The following is a 21,640-nucleotide window of genomic DNA, read 5'->3' on the forward strand; positions in this document are numbered from 1 at the left end:
GCTGTGGACCCTGTCAGACCCGAGATTTCTCACCCTGCATCCCTCCTCGTATCGGGCTGTACCCTATGCGAGAGCGCCTGACTCGTGGCATCTCGCGCAGCCCGTCTTGGCGCGGTTCCGGTGCGCCTACATCACGCGTACGTTAGTGCGTGCAGCCTTCCCCCTTTATCGGATGTGCTTTGTTTTCTTTGTATCCCTTGTTTAAAAAGAATATGCACATATCCTACACTAGTGGGAGCTCGCTGTTGATTGGTGCACACATTTATCTCTTGTGATTGGCTAACTAGATGTGTTCAGCTAGCTCCCAGTAGTGTATTGCTGCTCCTATATATGTATCTCATATGTATCTAATAACTTGTTAATATTATACATCTGTTTGCAACTAAGCTCTGTTAAAATATAGTGGAAACCCTCTTTGGGTCGGGACAACAATGATGTGAAGGAAGCACTTTACTTTCTGACCTGGAGTGCATATTGTAATGACCAACTATGTTTCCTTCCATATACCCTTGGCTGTGACTTGTTATCTATGACTGTGACCTGTACCTGTAAGATTCATTTACTGTTATATTACTGTTGTGATGTATACTTGAGGAGCAAAATAATAAAAATCTTTTTTCAATTAAATTACTCATCATGTGAGTCACACAGAGAAAGGTGACCCTCCCACATTAGTATAAATATCTGTGTAACACTCAGTGATATCACAGGAGGAACCAGAGAGACTTCATACTTACAGAGCTTCTGCTAAACGGTAATATGCAAAACCTGACCTAAATCTTTATTAACAGCCTCACACTGTTGTGTTTTATATAATGACTAGTCCTAAAGCTGGTTCACACTGGCGTTTTTTTGCAGTACAGCAGTCTCACCCTTTGCTCTCTCTCCCTCCCCCTCTCTTTTGATCCCCCCCCCCTCTTTTGATCTCTCTCCCCCTCTCTTTTGCGCTCTCTTTCGCTCCATCTCACTTTTGCTCTCTCTCTCCCCCTCTCTTTAGTGCTCTCTCTCCCACTTCTCTTTTGCGCTCTCTCTCCCCTCTCTCTTTTGTGCTCTCTCTCCCACTCTCTTTTGCTCTGTCTCTTTCCCCTCTCTTTTTTGTGTTCTCTCTCTCCATCCCTCTCTTTTGCTCTCTCTCCATCCCTTTCTTTTGCTCTCCATCTCCCCCCTTTCTTTTGCTCTGTCTCTCTCCCCTCTCTTTTGCTTTCAAATAAGAATACCAAGAGAACAAAGCAAATTTGATGATAAAGGTAAATTAGAAAGTTGTTTAAAATTACATGCCCTATCTGAATCATGAAAGATTAATTTGGACTTTAATATCCCTTTAAGGGGCAATTATAACACACACACACTGTTAACTCTTCTAAATGTTTGTGCTGAATCAATAGAACAATCAGCTGATCTGTATCACATGACTTGTTACATGTGCCTTTAATTATACCATACGTACAGTTAATCAGAACCATTATTTATTATTATCTGTCTAAACCCTTTAATATACGTTTTACAGACACGGCCAGAGCACTGAGAGATATCAGGTATTGATGTAACTGGAGTGAATAAGGGAACCTTCTTCCTGAGCACAGACATTGCAGCCTGTTATCAGCATGAACTCATATGTGTTAGGTGAGTAAAATAGATATTATGCTAACTTTAAATACTGGGAAAATAGAATAGATCACTCATTAAACAAATATAAACTATTATATTTATATCTGCATCTTTTAAGTACATTTGTGATAGTTATAAAGAAGGAGCAACCCCCATTGGGATGAGGGTTAGGGCAAAATGTAAAAGAAAAAATAACATTTAGACAAAATATTCAGTTTCCTCATATAGCAGTTTTAGGAATGGGAATAAATGCAAACAGCATAGCCATCTGAACATAAAGAAGGCAAGAGGCATATAGGAAGTGGGGTAAAATAAAACCACATTTCTCTTGTTAAGTGTATTGAGTCCACGGGTCATCCATTACTTATGGGATATATTCCCTTCCCAACAGGAAGTTGCAAGAGGATCACCCAAGCAGAGCTGCTATATAGCTCCTCCCCTCACATGTCATATCCAGTCATTCTCTTGCAACCCTCAACATAGAAGGAGGTCGTGAGAGGAGTGTGGTGTTTTATACTTAATTATTTCTTCAATCAAAAGTTTGTTATTTTTAAATGGCACCGGAGTGTGCTGTTTTTTTCTCAGGCAGTATTTAGAAGAAGAAATCTGCCTGCGTTTTCTATGATCTTAGCAGAAGTAACTAAGATCCACTGGCTGTTCTCGCACATTCTGAGGAGTGAGGTAACTTCAGAAAGGGAATAGCGTGCGGGGTCTCCTGCAAATTAGGTATGTGGAGTAAAATATTTTTCTAAGGAATGGAATTGACTAATAAAATACTGCTGATACTGAAGTAATGTAAGTACAGCCTTAAATGTAGTGGTAGCGACTGGTATCAGGCTGATTAAATGTATGTGCAGTAATGTAATTTTCTAAGGAATGGAATTTGACTAAGAAAATGCTGCTAATACTGAAAGTAATGTAATGAGCCTTAACTGCAGTAGAAGCGACTGGTAGCAGGCTTATAAATAACAATACATACTCTTTAAAAAGGGATCTTGAAAACGTTTACTGGCATGTTTAATCGTTTTTGTGAGGTACATTGGTGATAAAACTTATAGGGGCATGATTTTTTCCACATGGCTGACTTATTTTTCTGCATAGAAACAGTTCACTGAGGTTTCCCACTGCTGTAATAATGAGTGGGAGGGGTCTATTTTAGCGCTTTTTTTGCGCAGTAAAAATTCAGTCACAGTCTTCCTGCTTCTTCCTGCATGACCCAGGACGTCTCTAAAGAGCTCAGAGGTTTTCAAAAGTCATTTTGAGGGAGGTAATCAGTCACAGCAGACCTGTGACAGTGTGTTTGACTGTGTTAAAAACGTTTATTTGCATATTGATTATCCGTTTTTGGGTATTAAGGGGTTAATCATCCATTTGCTAGTGGGTGCAATGCTCTGCTAAACTAATATATTTACTGTGAAAATTTGGTTGCTATAACAGATTTGGTTCATTGTTATTTCAACTGTGACAGTTTTTTTTTTTTTTGTGCTTCTTAAAGGCGCAGTAGCGTTTATTATATTGCTTGTAAATTTATTTTAAAGCATTTTCCAAGCTTGCTAGTCTCATTGCTAGTCTGCTTAAACATGTCTGACACAGATGAATCTGTTTGTTCACTATGATTGAAGGCCAATGTGGAGCCCCATAGAAATATGTGTACTAAATGTATTGATGTCACTTTAAATAAATATGGTGTAAATATGTATATTGGTGCAAATCCAAGAGTTACTCATGGAGTAAGGTTAGGATTCCTAGGATATTGTCTTTTCTACAAGAGGGTTTAGAAAAGGGCTTATCTGCTAGTTTGTTAAAGGGACAGATTTCTGCTCTGTCTATTCTATTACACAAACGTCTGGCAGAAGTTCCAGACGTTCAGGCTTTTTGTCAGGCTTTGGCTAGGATTAAGCCTGTGTTTAAGACTGTTGCTCCACCGTGGAGCTTAAACTTAGTTCTTAAAGTTCTTCAAGGTGTTCCATTTGAACCCCTTCATTCCATTGATATTAAGCTGTTATCTTGGAAAGTTCTGTTTTTGATGTTTATTTCCTCGGCTCGAAGAGTCTCTGAGTTATCTGCCTTACATTGTGATTCTCCTTATCTGATTTTCCATTCAGACAAGGTAGTTCTGCGTACTAAACCTGGGTTCTTACCTAAGGTAGTTTCTAACAGGAATATCAATCAAGAGATTGTTGTTCCATCATTATGTCCTAACCCTTCTTCAAAGAAGGAACGACTTTTGCATAATCTGGACGTAGTCCGTGCCCTGAAGTTCTATTTACAGGCAACTAAAGATTTTCGTCAAACTTCTTCCCTGTTTGTTGTTTATTCTGGTCAGAGGAGAGGTCAAAAAGCCTCGGCTACCTCTCTCTCCTTTTGGCTTTGTAGCATAATACGTTTAGCCTATGAGACTGCTGGACAGCAGCCTCCTGAAAGAATTACAGCTCATTCCACTAGAGCTGTGGCTTCCACCTGGGCCTTTAAGAATGAGGCCTCTGTTGAACAGATTTGCAAAGCTGCGACTTGGTCTTTGCTTCATACCTTTTCAAAATTTTACAAATTTGACACTTTTGCTTCTTCGGAGGCTGTTTTTGGGAGAAAGGTTCTACAGGCAGTGGTTCCTTCAGTTTAAAGTTCCTGCCTTGTCCCTCCCATCATCCGTGTACTTTAGCTTTGGTATTGGTATCCCATAAGTAATGGATGACCCGTGGACTGAAGACACTTAACAAGAGAAAACATAATTTATGCTTACCTGATAAATGTATTTCTCTTGTAGTGTATTCAGTCCACGGCCCGCCCTGTCTTTTTTTGAGGCAGATCTAAATTTTAATTAAAACTCCAGTCACCACTGCACCCTATGGTTTCTCCTTTCTTGTCTTGTTTCGGTCGAATGACTGGATATGACATGTGAGGGGAGGAGCTATATAGCAGCTCTGCTTGGGTGATCCTCTTGCAACTTCCTGTTGGGAAGGGAATATATCCCATAAGTAATGGATGACCCGTGGACTGAATACACTACAAGAGAAATAAATTTATCAGGTAAGCATAAATTATGTTTTTCTGGCACCAAGTATGGCGCATGACGCAAAATGAAGTAGAAACATTTTTTTTGGTGCCAACAAACATCCTGGAAATGGCGCAACTTCATGCCAAACAACCTGGCGTCAACAAAGACGCAGGAAATGACGAACTTGTGTCATCGTAGATGCACATTCGCACCAAAAAATTCTCGCACCAAGAATGACGCAATAAATTACAGCATTTTGAGACCTCACAAGCCTAATTTTGCCCTTGAAATTAAAGAGAAACAAGTCAATTTGAAAAATGAGCCTATACCCCAGGTTAGAAAATAAACTTCCTAAAACATGATTCCCATACTGAAACCTATAGGGGGGTAGTTATCAACATGTCTACTTTTCCTGCCTTCGCCGGCCCAATATGCCCGCCTAAACTCGCCTCACATTGCCGCCACGGACCTGCAAAAATTCGCCTAAGTTATCAAAAAAGCTGTCAAAAAGCCGCGCACCAAGTACGGGGCGATGAGCAGCGGACTGTGAGAGTTATCACTCATCCGATCTCGCTGCTCTTCGGCTTTTTTACAGCTTTCTTGCTAGCCTGTCACTAAGCACCCACACTAACTACACTGTTCTACCCCCTATACCGGGCCCACGGAGCCCCCCACAACTAAATAAAGTTACTAACCCCTAAACTGCCGCTCCTAGACCCCGCTGCAACTCTTATAAATGTATTAACCCCTAAACCGCTGCTCCCGGACACCGCTGCCACCTACATTATACCTAGTAACCCCTATCCTGCCCCCCCTATACCGTCGCCCTCAATAATAAAGTTATTAACCCCTATCCTGCTGATCCCGCACCTCGCCGCAACTAAATAAATAGTTTAACCCCTAAACCGCCGCTCCCTGACCCCGCCGCAACCTATATTAAATTTATTAACCCCTATCCTGCCCCCCTACACCGTCGCCACCTATAATAAATTTATTAACCCCTATCCTGCCCCCCACTACACCGCCGCCACTGTAATAAAATTATTAACCCCTAAACCTAAGTCTAACACTAACCCTAACACCCCCTAACTTAAATATTAATTAAATAAATCTAAATAATATTTCTATTATGAACTAAATTAATCCTATTTAAAACTAAATACTTACCTTTAAAATAAACCCCAATATAGCTACAATATAAATAATCATTATATTGTAGCTATCTTAGGATTTATATTTATTTTACAGGCAAATTTCAATATATTTTAACTAGGTACAATAGCTATTAAATTGTTATTAACTATTTAATAACTTACCTAGTTAAAATAAAGAGAAATTTACCTGTAAAATAAAAACTAACCTAAGTTACAATTACACCTAACACTACACTATACTTTAATAAATGATTCCTATTTAAAACTAAATACTTACCTGTAAAATAAACCCTAAGATAGCTATAATGTAATTAATAATTACATTGTAGCTATCTTAGAATTTATATTTATTTTACAGGTAACTTGGTATTTATTTTAGCTAGTTAGAATAGTTATTAAATAGTTATTAACTATTTAATAACTACCTAGCTAAAAGAAATACAAAATTACCTGTAAAATAAATCCTAACCTAAGTTACAATTAAACCTAACACTACACTATCATTAAATTAATTCAATAAATTAACTACAAATAACTACAATTAAATACAATTACATAAACTAACTAAAGTACAAAAAAAAAGCTAAGTTACAAAAATAAAAAAAAATAGGTTACAAACATTTAAAAAATATTACAACAATTTTAAGCTACTTACACCTAATCTAAGCCCCCTAATAAAATAACAAACCCCCCCAAAATAAAAAAAATGCCCTACCCTATTCTAAATTAAAAAAGTTCAAAGCTCTTTTACCTTACCAGCCCTTAAAAGGGCCATTTGTGGGGCATGCCCCAAAGAATTCTGCTCTTTTGCCTGTAAAAGAAAAATACAACCCCCCCCAACATTAAAACCCACCACCCACATACCCCTAATCTAACCCAAACCCCCCTTAAAATAACCTAACACTAATCCCCTGAAGTTCATCCTACCTTGAGTCGTCTTCACTCAGCCGAGCAGCGATGGAACCGAAGAGGAGACCCGGAGGGCAGAAGTTATCCTCCAAGGGGCGCTGAAGAAATCTTCCATCCGATGAAGTGATCCTCCAAGCGGCGCTGAAGAAGTCTTCCATCCGGGCGATGTCATCTTCTAAGAGGCGCTGAAGAAGTCTTCTATCCGGGCGATGTCATCTTCCAAGCGGGGTCTTCAATCTTCATCCCGCCGACGCAGAACATCCTTCTTTCCCGATGGACTACCAACGAATGAAGGCTCCTTTAAGGGACGTCATCCAAGATGGCGTCCCTTCAATTCCGATTGGCTGATAGGATTCTATCAGCCAATCGGAATTAAGGTAGGAAAAATCTGATTGGCTGATTGAATCAGCCAATCAGATTCAAGTTCAATCCGATTGGCTGATCCAATCAGCCAATCAGATTGAGCTCGCATTCTATTGGCTGTTCCGATCAGCCAATAGAATGCGAGCTCAATCTGATTGGCTGATTGGATCAGCCAATCGGATTGAACTTGAATCTGATTGGCTGATTCAATCAGCCAATCAGATTTTTCCTACCTTAATTCCGATTGGCTGATAGAATCCTATCAGCCAATCTGTTTCTGTTATATGTGACTGAGTGAAGAATAATATATTGTTGATTATTTAATATCAATATACATTCTTCATTCAGTAACAGAATCAGATTTAAGAGATTTTCTTTTGGTTTACTAGTTATACAAATTCAGTATAGTCCTAGAAAACTTTTCTATCTATGCAAAACAGTAAGGGCTAGATAATTAAATCTTGCAAGAAATGGTTTACACTGCAGTATTAATATTTATTGGCAGATCAGGACTACTGCATGTGTGTTAAACAACAAAGGTGGCATGAAGTATGTTCAATGCAGAAATGAATATCCCCTTTTAAAAGTTTATTATTTTGTTCCTTTTTTATCTGAACAAAACATTTTTATAAATATGCTTATTATTTAAATTCATATTCTTATTATATAAATCACTGTATATTTATTCTTTGCTACACAATTAAACAGTATGTAGGCTGGTTATAAATAGTAAAGTATTAATGGGTGTTATGAAGTTGGAAAGGGTTTTATTCTGCTGCATTTCTCCATAACAAAATCTGTTCAATACACTAAGTAAAAGCCCTGCTTGCATAACTGTTTCCTAGGGATTTAAAACGTAGAAGCTTTGTCTATTACTGCAATTATTCAGCATTTTGTGGAGGAAGAGTTGCTCCGGTTCAGCAGTTTAGCTCTGTTAGAGACAAGGAAGGTTTGATTTACAGCAGCGTAATACAGAGCAAGCCCCATCTACCTCCTCACTCTACACAGCTGTAAATCAAACCTCCCTCACGGAGCTGAACTGCTGAACCGGAGCAACTCTTCTTCCACAGCACTAAGCAAACTACACCGGAGCCTTCAGAACAGGAAGTGCAGATTTTGCAGAAAGAGGAAGGAACTGCTCTAGGTAGGAAAGGAGGGAGGAGGCTGTGCTGCAGTGAGTGGTATTGTGGGAAATGTAGTTTCTGCACCGGCCTTAATTTTAGGTGCGAGTGGATGCAGTAAGCCGCGGCCAGTAGTTGTGGGGCGGATAGAGCATGCAATTTTCGGCCGGTTTGCCCCTCTTTCGACCGAATGGGATAGGCTCATTTTCGGCTGCCGAAATTTCGGTGCATCCCTACTTTCCCATATCTTCTTGTCTCTCCCCCTCTCTTTCTATCGCTCTCCCCTCTCTCATGCCGACCGGACCTGCCCACCACCCCGACCATGCCCATTTTCGCCGCACCATGCTGCAAACAGCAGATCAGGTAATGCCAGGTGTGTTTGTCCTCGCGCGGTCTTCAGACAAACACACTTGGCCTTTTATATTATAGGATGAGAAAATATTGTTATGTATTTTGTTATTAAAAAGATAAATGATTTTACTTCATATTAGAAACTGAGTTTGTTAAAAAAAACTCAACTGTACTTATTTCATTTGTTTTCTATATATTTCATGCTGTGAGAGACAGAGCAAAAGAGAGGGGGGAGAGAGAGCGCAATAGAGAAGGGGAGAGAGAGCACAAAAGAGAGGGGGGGATAGAGAGCGCAAAAGAGAGGGGGAGGGAGCGCAAAAGAGAGGGGGGAGTGAGCGCACAAAAGAGAGGGGGGTAGAGAGAGCGCAAAAAAAGGGGGTGGAGAGAGAGTGCAAAAGAGAGGGGGGAGAGAGAGAGAGTGCAAAAGAGAAGGGGGGAGAGAGAGCGCAAAAGAGAAGGGGGAGAGAGAGCGCAAAAGAGAAGGGGGGAGAGAGCGCAAAATTATTTGTTCCCAATCATTGATTGGTAAGGCCAGGGCCGCCACTAGAAATTTTGGGGCCCCTGACTCAACCATTGATCAGGGCCCCCCCCCCCCCCTCCTTTGACATGTGCATTTTTTGACCAAGTGACTAAAACGTATATGCACTTTATTCTTAATTGTCTATTTAAACTTGGAAATGTTGTAAAGGTAGTAACATACACAGACACACACACAGACACACTCATACACTGAAACACACAAACACACTCACACATAAGGATTCACATATAGACACTTTAGCAGACACACAAAGAAACACACTCAGACACAGACACCCAAACAGACACTTAGCACTTGTTTACATTGACCTGACAAGTAATGAGGTAAACTACAGTTTTGTAAAAAAAAAAGGAGATTTAGGAAAACAAAATATGGAGTTCTGATTATCTTTTTGTAAAGGAAGATGACAACTAAATTATGACAACAGCATACAGTGGCTGAAAGGAAGGGCCCTGAACTGCCTAAACAATAATTTAAAGGTTAAATGGTGGATTGGTTACTTCCGGAAAGGTCTTGTTAGTCTCAAAGTCTGTAGAAAGATGTGAATAATTAGTAGTAAGGTCAAAATGTCCTAAAAAGGAACAGACAATGGACACACACACAAACTCAAACTTGCACATACACCCAAGGAAACACCAACAGAGATAGCCTCAGAAAACACACAAAGACACACACACACACACACACACACAGACACCCACAGAAAACACACAAAGACATACACACACACAGAGAGACAACCACAGAAAAAACACAGAAAGACATACATACACACACTCTCACTGAGGCATCCACAGAAAACACACAGACATACACACACCCTCACAGAGACAGCCACATAAAACACACACCCTCACAGAGACATCCACAGAAAACACAGACATACATACATACACACACACACACACCCTCACAGAGACATCCACAGAAAACACAGACATACACACCCACCCTCACCACAGAGGCATCCAGAGAAAATACACAAAGCCAAACATACACACACCCTCACAGAGACACCCACAGAAAAAGCTCAAAGACATATGCACACACCCTCACAGACATCCACAGAAAATGCACAAAGACATACACACCCACCCTCACAGAGAGACCCACAGATAAAAAATACATACACACTCATAGAGACACAAACCAAAGCACAAAGACATAAACACAGACACCCACAGAAACACTCACAGGAGGAAACATTTATGCACTTTGCATCCCCTATCTCAACAGTGTGTGACATGCATGATAAAAAAATGTTTAGAAATTAAGAGATCACTTTTTAAAGAATCATATTTGTAAATGTGCAAACAAAAATAATTCTGTGAATTCAAAATTGTACATTAATTAACTGGGTAGATGGCTAGATGAAGAAAAATACCTTTAAAAGGTTGACATATGTTTGTTTGTTTGTTTTTTCCCCCTTTTTCCCAACCAAGACACAACTTCAAATATAGTGTACAAATTTTCCCAGCTGTCAGCTGTACTTATGGATTTTGAAAATGCTGTACTCTATATGGTCTTGGTGGGACCATAAGCTGTGGTACCCATATCATTAGATCTGGTTAAATGCAGGATTTAGGCTTGTTGGTATGTATTTCAAAATTAAGCTGTAGTGTAAACTGAACAGTTTTAAGTTAACCTGTCTCATTTCAAAAACTGAGCAATCTTAGTCTGAGAGTATAACATTTTATGCAGATGTAAAAATCTTAGATAAAATGCCTCCTTGCATCTGGAAAGTCCTTGCATAAAGGGGCAGTAAACTGTAATGTATATATACATATATATATATATATGGCTAGGTAATTTGATACTACTGAGAATCATCACTCTAGCCTCACTTTGGATCAGCACAGACTGAATTCTGAATCCTCATTAATTGTTCCTGGGATCTCAGCTCTCTCCCTCAGCGGTTCACCATTCTGCCAGCACTATTTGCGATCAGCTGTGTTTGTATCTGCACGGACCATTTTGCTCAAGAAAGATTGTATCCCAAAAAAACTCCTACCAAAAAGGGATGTGAGTGGAATAAGAGGCCGGGAGAAATACTTGTCCAGATCTCGAGTTACAGACAGCGACACCCGGCATTCAGGTTGGATTTGTCCTGACTTCTTTGATTAAGCACTTTCATAGCAAGCGGTTCTGAGCGGAACTTTCAAACTACATGCTCAAACATACCTCACAAGTTTGAGGTTGACTCTTGTGAGTAGATACCCTACGGGGAGCAGTTTTAATATACCCCTGTATTATTGTTTAAATTAAATTGATTTGCACTATGTAGGTGCCTTTGTGCGCTTTCTTTCTCATTTTTTTAGATATATATATATATATATATATATATATATATATATATATATATATATATATATATATATATATATACATATAATGCATATCTGCCAAAAGGGCATCTACCATTTGTGTATTGAGGAGGAAACATTTCTGCATGGTTTTAAATATAGAATTTCTACAGCATTGTCAAATAATCATAAATACACTGCTGCTAAAAAAATGTGTTTTTATGGACCCCTAGCCCCACCAAACAACTACTACCACACTGAAGTTGCAATCCAAAATTGTACAAAGAAATAAAAAACATTTGCTAAGTAAGTACTACCTCCTCTGCAAATGAAAGTGATCTGCCGTCTAACTCAGGCACACACTGTACAAAGTGCCAAGTCTGTCTCACACTGCGCATAGTGGTTTAGTGCACACTAAGGAATCCTCTCAAATGCTAATACTTTACTCCTTGTAATAACATTTCCCATGCTCAATTAGCACTCTGCTGTAGTACCCACTGGTGGCTGTCCAAATGTAAAAAAAAAAAAAATTTTTTTTTTTTTAGTTCTTGACTCATGGGGCCCCCCTGGCTCATTGGGCCCCCCTGGCTCATTGGGCCCCTGACAGGAGTCACCCCTGTCACCCCCTGATGGCGGCCCTGGGTAAGGCTAGGGGTTTTTGTGGATAATCTAGCTTGTTGATTACTTTTAATCTAAGTTTTATTTATAACTACACTAGTAGTTTGTGTCTACCCATTTTTATTGTATCTCAATAAATGTTAAGCTTTAAATTACACCCACTTTGGACAGCCTCTACTGTCATTGTTCACTTATGATAGATTTCCTGTGAGTGCTCTATTACTGTCATATTTTTTCTTTGCACTTTTTCTGTTACTTATTAAACAGTGAGCACCCCCCATTACTAATTACTATTATTGGGTCTTTTTACCAAAACAATAACATTGACAGCATCTGCTGACACTTTATTGCATTGGTTCTAATTATGGCTATGGGGCTTGATTAGATATTGTTACGTTTCCCACATAACGTTTTAATTATTAAATTGTACACAGCCTTTTAAATGACCTGAGGCAGCGGCCCCTACTTAGCATATGCAGGAGTTCACATTATATAAAAATATGAGTCTGTTATTGGCTGATAGCTGTCACATGGTACAGGTGCAGAACTACATTTATCATAAAACAATCTATTGCTCTTTTAACTTTCATACTACGTTTTATTGCATTGTATTTTTGATATGCATCTGTTGTTTTGTAATTCTATTTGTCTTACAGTCCCTTTAAATTGACTTAATTTGTCAAAAAACATCTCATTATGTTATTACTCTATGTAAACACAAACACTTCCTTTTCTTTTCTATATCTAAGATAGCCATTGAAATGAAGATTTTAGTGCCTATCCCTCTCATACCCCATTGCAGTGTGATTTAAAGGGACAGTCAAGTCCAAAAAAAACTTTCATTTTTCAAATAGGGCATATCATTTTAAACAACTTTCCAATTTACTTTTATCAACAATTTTGCTTTGTTCTCTTGGTATTCTAGTTGAAAGCTAATCCTAGGAAGGCACATATAATAATTTCTAAGCCCTTGAAGGCCGTCTCTATTTTATTTACTTTTCACAGCAGGGGAGAGCTAGCTCATGTAGGCCATATAGATAGCATTGTGATCACGCTTGTGGCTAGTGGCAGACACTTTGCTAATTGGCTAAAATGCAAGTCAATAGATAATAACTAAAAGTCATGTGATTAGGGGCAGTCAGAAGATGCTTAGATACAAGTTAGTCACAGAAGTAAAAAGTGTATTAATATAACAGTGTTGGTTTTGCAAAACTGGGGAATGGGTAATGAAGGGATTATCTATCTTTTTTTAACAACAAAAATTCTGGTGTTGACTGTCTCTTTAAGACAACACAGTATTGACCAAGAGAAGTTAAAGGATGGGGGGTGGAGCACATGACAAATACAAAATGTCTGACAGTGAGAATTAGTAGGAAGTAAAATGCCAATACTGCAATATCCAATTTAACTTATATTCAAACAAATTATATTTAACATTTATTTCAGGAGAAAATATTGTTTCATATAAATGACAGAAAATAAAGATTATAATATATTTGTAAAGTTGTGATGTGGCCTCACTCATAAATAGATTTTCTACCATTATGTTGTATAGATCTGGGAAGACTCATATTTAAAGTGATAGTAAACACCCAAAATGTTATTGTTTGATAAAATAGATCATCCCTTTATTAACTATTCCCTAGTTTTGCAAAACCAACACTGTTATAGAGATATACTTTTTACTAGGGATGCACCGAAATGAAAATTCTAAACAGAAACCGAAAATTCAGGATGCCCTTGGCCGAAAACCGAAACCGAAAATGACTTTTTCCCCCCAAATGATTTTAAAATAGTTTTTTTCTATAATTTTATTATTAATATAAGACTTTTTATTTATTTATTTATATATATATATATATATATATATAAGTAAACAAGTAGAATGAAACTACTCAGAGGCCTGAGTAGAGTCAAGCGATACTCGACAAGGTGCGCTCGTCTGATGGGTGTAGGAAGTGTAAGGCAGCTATAGAGGACAACTACTGTATGGGGATGGAGCCCCAGTATAGTAGGAGTAGATATGAAACAAAAAGATTTAACAGCGCCTATACATCCAATATAACTGAATGTGGTGTAAAGAGATAAGTCCAAAAGTCCTGTTGATATAGATAATAGATGATGAGTCGCCAAATGTCAGTTGATATAAGATAGGATAGTATAAAATACCCTTACCAGATATTACCCCAATCTAATGAGGTAAGTATGCCGCACTGGGGGTATATGTAGATGGTAGATCTCTTTCTGGATGCCGGTAGATGCTGCCTTTGTGATTTCGTCTGCCTCCTGGAGTATGTAGGGATGTAGTTCTTGCAATGAAGATATCCCACAAGCTTCCTGTGCAGATGTATATATTGCCTCTTGGAGTTATTCTCTATCCCGGTATAAACTTTCTCCTCCGTAGGGGTACCCAGGGAAACAAGAGAACGTAGATAATGTAATACAGCTTTTAATATAAAGTAAGCAAGTGAAATACAGCATACATAAAACTCACATTTATAACCCTCAAACACAATGAGGTATGTTCACAGCGTATAAAACCATAAGTGGTCTCTCAGGGAATGTGTCAGATGAGATTCCAAAATAGGATTATAAGGATATAAGGTGAGCAATGTCCGGTAAAATGGCCACACAGGGCAAACAAATGATAGGAGTAAAAAAGTCTTATAGTGATAAAAAGGTGCTAGCTTACTTGCTTTACAATTATAAAACGTTGATAAAATAAATACTAAAATATAGATACCCTTTATTTTAGTATTTATACGTTTTATAATTGTAAAGCTAGCAAGCTAGCACCTTTTTATCACTATAAGACTTTTTTACTCCTATCATTTGTTTGCCCTGTGTGGCCATTTTACCGGACATTGCTCACCTTATATCCTTATAATCCTATTTTAGAATCTCATCTGACACATTCTCTGAGAGACCACTTATGGTTTTATACGCTGTGAACATACCTCATTGTGTTTGAGGGTTATAAATGTGAGTTTTATGTATGCTGTATTTCACTTGCTTACTTTATATTAAAAGCAATATTACACTATCTACGTTCTCTTGTTTCCCTGGGTACCCCTACGGAGGAGAAAGTTTATAAAAAATTTTTAATAAAAAACGTTAACCTACCACCGCCTGCACTGATATCATGTGAGTGTGACATGACTACAGGGGTTAGTGTTTCTGTTTTACCCATTGGTGTTTATGTGTGTGTGTATGGTGTGTGTGTGTGTGTGTATGTATGTGACTGTGTGTGTATTTATGCATATATGTGTGTTTGTGTATGATTGTGGAACCAGCAAATTACAGACCTTGTTACTACAGCATGGGGGGGGCAGGGGGTAAACAGTGTCAGTCTATACAGTACCACTATATACAGTATGGGGGGGTGGATCATGTCACTGACTACTGTGGTCACTTTATAAAGTACTGGGTGGGTAGGGTCAGGCCAGCCATCTCACCGGCAGATTACAGACTGTGTCACTAACTTACTATATACAGTACTGGGGGGGGTTAAATAGTGTCACTATATATATACAGTAATAGGGGGTCAGATCATCTCACAGACTGTGGGCACAGGGTACCTCCTTTTGCAGACATGTAATCTGATTCACATTTTGTTCTGTGTTAAATGTAAAAAAAAATGTATTACATTCACCTTTTTTGGAGGGGGAGGGGTGGTGGGGGGGCCCTTCTTAGATTCTTGCACCTGGGCCCTGTGGTTTCTAGTTACGCCTCTGTGTATATATATATATATATATATACAGGTAGCCCTCAGTTTACGCCGGGGTTAGGTTCCAGAAGGAATGGTTGTAAATCGAAACCTGGTTTATAATGTAAGTCAATGGGAAGTGAGGAAGATAGGTTCCAGGCCCCTCTCAAAATTGTCATCAGTAACACCTAATACATTATTTTTAAAGCTTTGAAATTAAGACTTTAAATGCTAAACCGCATTATAAACCTAATAAAATAATCACACAACACAGAATATATAATTAAACTAAGTTAAATGAACAAAAACATTTGCTAAACAGCATTATAAACCTAATAAAATAATCACACAACACAGACTTCACTTGCATTTTTCTGCAAACAGTTTTTTTCTATGCATTCCAAACTGGACTGATTTATAGACAGGAAGATCTTGTTCCTTTGAAATCTGCTCAATAGCTCAGGTCTGGTTAAACTGATTAATTTCAGCTTGCTTGGCTTTGCTGCAACACAAGCAGACAGCTCCATCTACTGGCTATTTTAATAAATGCACTGCTTTTCTCAATGCTTTTCAATAGCAGTCACATGACTGGAAAAAAAGGTTGTTATTCTGAAACGGTGTAAATTGAACCGTTGTAAAACGAGGGCCACCTGTATATATATATATATATATATATATATATATATATATATATATATATATATATATATATATATATATATATATATACACACATAATAATCTGCATTGAGGTACTGAGACACAGAAGAATGCAAGAGATCGTATTACCAGTGCACTGCTTGTGGATTGTAGCCCAAACAATTACAGTTCTCCTGTCAGTGTGCAAACGGCCCCTACATATTGCATATAATTCATTCTTATCTGGCTCCCTGTCTGTCTGGAAAAGCAGCTCCTTGTGCAGTACTCAGGAGGAGGAGGTAACAGCTGCTTGTATTGAAACCACGGCTGCAGCCCACTCTGTCTGTTTACACAGTAAACTTGCTGTGTCAGATGAAATTTATGACACTTGCCTGCAGAGCCATATAGTTACTTGTAAGGGATCCTCCTGTCAGTGAGTGTGTGAAAGGATCATACGTATATTTACCCTTATCTGGCTCCCTGTCTAATCGTGACTTTATTTGTGCAGGACTCAATGAGCTGCTTTTTCAAATAAAGTCACAGTTAGACAGGGAGCCAGATAAGGGTAAATATACGTATGATCCTTTCACACACTCACTGACAGGAGGATCCGTTACAAGTATAACTATATGGCTCTGCAGCAAGTGTCATACAATTCACTTGACACGGCAAGTTCCCTCTCTCACTCTGCCGCTCTGCTTCAAGTTAGTGAACAGTCCAGTGAGCCCACAGTGCCGCACCCCCTCTACCCGCGAGGCATTCTGGGGCCTGTAGTTCAAGTTGAATATGGCCTGGAAATAACCCAGCCACACGGGGCTAAATTTAGATGCGTCTTCTAACTACTTATTGTGGTCAGTGAGGCACAGGGGAGGACACTTAGAGGGATACAAATCTGGCTGCCAGGGGTTGATTTTGTGGTGCATAGGGGGTCAATTTAATTTCAAATAGAGCATGCAATTTTCGTCCGGTTTTCCCCTCTTTCAGCCGAAATGGGATAGGCCCATTTTCGGCTGAAAATTTCGGTGCATCCCTACTTTTTACCTCTGTAATTACCTTTAATCTAAGTTTCTGCAGACTGCCTCCTTATCTCAGATCTTTTGACAGACTTGCATTTCAGGCAATTTGTGCTGACTCTTAAATACCTCCACGTGCATGAGCACAATGTTATTTATATGAAACACATGAACTAACACCCTCTAGCTGTGAAAAAATGTCAAATGCATTTAGATAAGAGGCAGCATTCTAAGGCTTAGAAATTAACATACTAGCCTCCTAGGATTAGCTTTCAACTAAGAATACCAAGAGAACAAAGCAAATGTGATGATAAATGTAAAATAAAAAGTTGTTTAAAATTATCTGAATCATGAAAGATTAATTTGGACTTTATTATCCCTTTAAGGGGCAATTATAACACACACAGTGTTAACGCTTCTAAATGCTTGTGGTGAATCAATAGCACATATGTAATAACCTAAACAGCTGATCTGTATAACATGAATTGTTACGTGTGCCTTTAATTATACCATACGTACAGTTAATCAGAACCATTATTTATTATTATCTGTCTAAACCATTTAATATACTTTTTACAGACACGGCCAGAGCACTGAGAGGTATCAGGTATTGATGTAACTGGAGTGAATAAGGGAACCTGCTTCCTGAGCACAGACATTGGAACCTGTTATCAGCATGAACTCATGTGTGTTAGGTGAGTAAAATAGATATTATGCTGACTTTAATTACTGGGAAAATAGAATAGATCACTCATTAAACAAATATAAACTATTATATTCATATCTGCATTGTTTAAGTACATTTGTGTCAGTGACGTTATAAAGAAGGAGCAACCCCTATTGGGATGAGGGTCAGGGTAAAATGTAAAAGAAAAAATAACATTTAGACAAAATATTCAATTTCCTCATATAGCAGTTTTAGGAATGGGAAAACAATTAAAACTTTATATTAATACATAAAATGCCAAACCATAGCTGAGAGTGTCTTAAATAATGATACATACTTATGAAAGACACCCATCCACATATAGCAGATAGCCAAACCCATACTGAAAACTATCAGCAGAGGTCATGGTATATAAGAGTATATCGTCGATCTAAAAAGGGAGGTAGGAGATGAATCCCTACGACCAATAACAGAGAACCCTTGAAAAGATTTCCCGTGAGTATATACCATAAAATCAATAGGCGATACTCTCTTCACATCCCTCTGACAAACACTGTACTCTGAGAGGAATTGGGCTTTCAATATGCTGAGAAGCACTTATCATAGAAGAAAAATCAAGCACAAACTTACTTCACCACCTCCATAGGAGGCAAAGTTTGTAAAACTGGGTTGTGGGTGTGGTGGGAGGTGTATTTATAAGCATTTTGAGGTTTGGGAATTTTGCCCCTCCTGGTAGGAATGTATATCCTATACGTCACTAGCTCATGAACTCTTGCCAATTACATGAAAGGAAATACTACTCCCCCCTCTGTCCTTTTAGACCGATCATGTCCAACAACTGGCTAACCTCGCCCTCAGACTTCTGAACTTAGAACACCTGCAACTCCAACTTCCCCTGCCCTGACCTCGCTCATGGAACACCTATAACTACACTTAAATGACTACCTTGTTCCCAGTGAGTGTTCCCCACCCCAGAACTGCCCCTGATTCGTGTGCTTCATTTTGCAGTAAATATTATTCAACTAATAAAGTTTTTGGCTGTTTATATAAATTAAACAACCACAGCTGAAAGCTTAAAAGTATTGTAAAATCACTGCTTCTTACCCACTGAAAACATCTCACACTGATTAATAGTCTGTGATAATTAAGACATCATGTTCTCACCCAACTTGTTGAGCATGAGCCATGCAGCACTGTATGTGCAGTTGCTTGAGCAATGTTAAATGAGGATGGTGGGTGCCACCTCTCTTGCCCAGAATACAGATGTACTTGTTCCCTGGCTGAGAACATTATGCAACATTCTTTGTCGTCATTTTTTAATTTGTGATTTACAGGTAATATATTTAAAAATAAACACAAAATGGAAGACATTTTGTTGCGTATAAAAGAATATGATTTTTTATTTAGATGGATTATATTATAAATAATATATATTGTTATTTTTCTTTATTTCATTTCTTTTTATGTAGACAAAGAAATGAATAGTTTATATCCATCCTTCACTACAGGAAGCATCAGAATGATACCACAGACTCCAACATTTTTAGACACTAATGAATATTCACAAACATTGGGGAAATCACAGCAGATATTTAAAGGAGATGGTGAATTGGCAGGAACTGGGCAGCAATCGTTATGTACAGAGAGTAATTTAGTCATCAAACAAGAGGACAAGAATTATGCCTTATCTAGTGAAATGATTATCCATGAAGATAAGCCACAAACATGTACTGAGTTTTCAAAAAAAATTAAAGAAGAGAAAAGTCTACAGTCTAGCCAAATAATTCATACAAAGGAGAGTCCTTTCAAATCTACAGAATGTGAGAAAAGTTTTAGATATAAGTCTCATCTCCTAAAGCCACACAAAATTCACACAGGTGAGAAGTCACACACATGTACTGAGTGCGACAAATGTTTATTTAGCTGTACAGAGTGTGGAAAAAGTTTAACACAAATGAATAATCTAAAAACTCATAAAAAGAATCACACAGGAGAAAAGCCATTCACATGTACAGAGTGTGAAAAAAGTTTTACAGGAAAGAGTAGTCTGAATAAACATGAAAGGGTTCACACAGTAGAAAAGCCTTTCACATGTACAGAGTGTGGAAAAAGTTTTACAGAAAAGAGTAGTCTGAAAACTCATGAAAGGATTCACACAGGAGAAAAGCCTTTTACATGTACAGAGTGTGGAAAATGTTTTACACAAAAGAGTGATCTGAAAAAGCATGAAATGAGACACATAGGGGAAAAGCCTTTCACATGTACAGAGTGTGGAAAATGTTTTACAGAAAAGAGTGATCTGAAAAAGCATGAAAGGAGACACACAGGAGAAAAGCCTTTCACATGTACAGAGTGTGGAAAAAGTTTTACAGAAAAGAATAGTCTGAATAAACATGAAAGGGTTCACACAGGAGAAAAGCCTTTTACTTGTACAGAGTGTGGAAAAAGTTTTACAGAAAAGAATAATCTGAATAAACATGAAAGGGTTCACACAGGAGGAAAGCCTTTCACATGTACCGAGTGTGGAAAAGGTTTTACAGAAAAGAGTTGTCTGAAAAGTCATGAAAGGATTCACACAGGAGAAAAGCCTTTCACATGTACAGAGTGTGGAAAAAGTTTTACAGGAAAGAGTGTTCTGAAAAATCATGAAAGGATTCACACAGGAGAAAAGCCTTTCACATGTACAGAGTGTGGAAAAAGATTTACAAAAAAGAGTTATCTGAAAACTCATGAAAGGATTCACACAGGAGAAAAGCCTTTCACATGTACAGAGTGTGGAAAAAGTTTTACAGGAAAGAGTAGTCTGAATAAACATGAAAGGATTCACACAGGAGAAAAGCCTTTCACATGTACAGAGTGTGGAAAAAGTTTTACAGAAAAGAGTTGTCTGAAAAGTCATGAAAGGATTCACACAGGAGAAAAGCCTTTCACTTGTACAGAGTGTGGAAAAAGTTTTACAGAAAAGAGTGATCTGAAAAGTCATGAAAGGATTCACACAGGAGAAAAGCCGTTCACATGTACAGAGTGTGGAAACAGTTTTACAGTAAAGAGTAGTGATCTGAAAAATCATGAAAGGATTCACGAGGGAAGAAACCTTTCACATGTTTAGAAAGTGGAAAAAGATTTTCTATTGAAATCCGGTATCACAAAACACCAAATATTTACACACAAGTAAACTTTTACAAACTCTCTAAATAGAAGCATAAAAAAGGATGTTATTGTAAATAATACTTTCTAAATCCCAGTTATAAAAGCCCCAGATTGGAAGTGCTCTCCTGCTGTCCTTTGATCCTCTATATATGTGCAACAAAGGTTTTTTTTTTTGGTTAAGCACACCACAAAAAAGGACTGTTTTATCTTAGCACACATATTGTGGGAGTGCTACCGAAGTGACCAAAACAATTACAAGACAACAAAAAGTATCGGTGCACATCCAACCACTTAAGTATACTTTTTCATGGCATATTTGTATATGCTTCTGTCAGTCAAATATACTTACATAGCTTCTAATAAGATTGGGATCAACATCTCACAATAATATTGCCTTATATTTGAGCTGCAAAAACATATATACTTCTATCTACTAAATATACTTACATAGTTCAAATAAGATTGGGATAAACATCTCACAATAATATTGACTTATATTTAT

The 21,640-nt window shown here is 38.0% G+C and overlaps 1 protein-coding gene across 1 annotated transcript; it reads left to right on the forward strand.

Annotated features, from left to right (window-relative positions):
- The first annotated feature begins 1,506 nt into the window (after positions 1 to 1,506).
- LOC128643655 (gastrula zinc finger protein XlCGF26.1-like) lies at positions 1,507 to 21,413 on the forward strand. The gene is made up of 3 exons (XM_053696482.1): positions 1,507 to 1,623; positions 17,901 to 18,016; positions 19,458 to 21,413. The coding sequence occupies exons 2-3, from the start codon at positions 17,998 to 18,000 to the stop codon at positions 21,095 to 21,097; spliced, it is 1,659 nt and encodes a 552-aa protein (XP_053552457.1). The 5' UTR covers positions 1,507 to 1,623; positions 17,901 to 17,997; the 3' UTR covers positions 21,098 to 21,413.
- Positions 21,414 to 21,640: the final 227 nt, after the last annotated feature.

Source organism: Bombina bombina, unplaced genomic scaffold (assembly GCF_027579735.1).
Source record: "Bombina bombina isolate aBomBom1 unplaced genomic scaffold, aBomBom1.pri scaffold_394, whole genome shotgun sequence".
Taxonomy (NCBI): domain Eukaryota; kingdom Metazoa; phylum Chordata; class Amphibia; order Anura; family Bombinatoridae; genus Bombina; species Bombina bombina.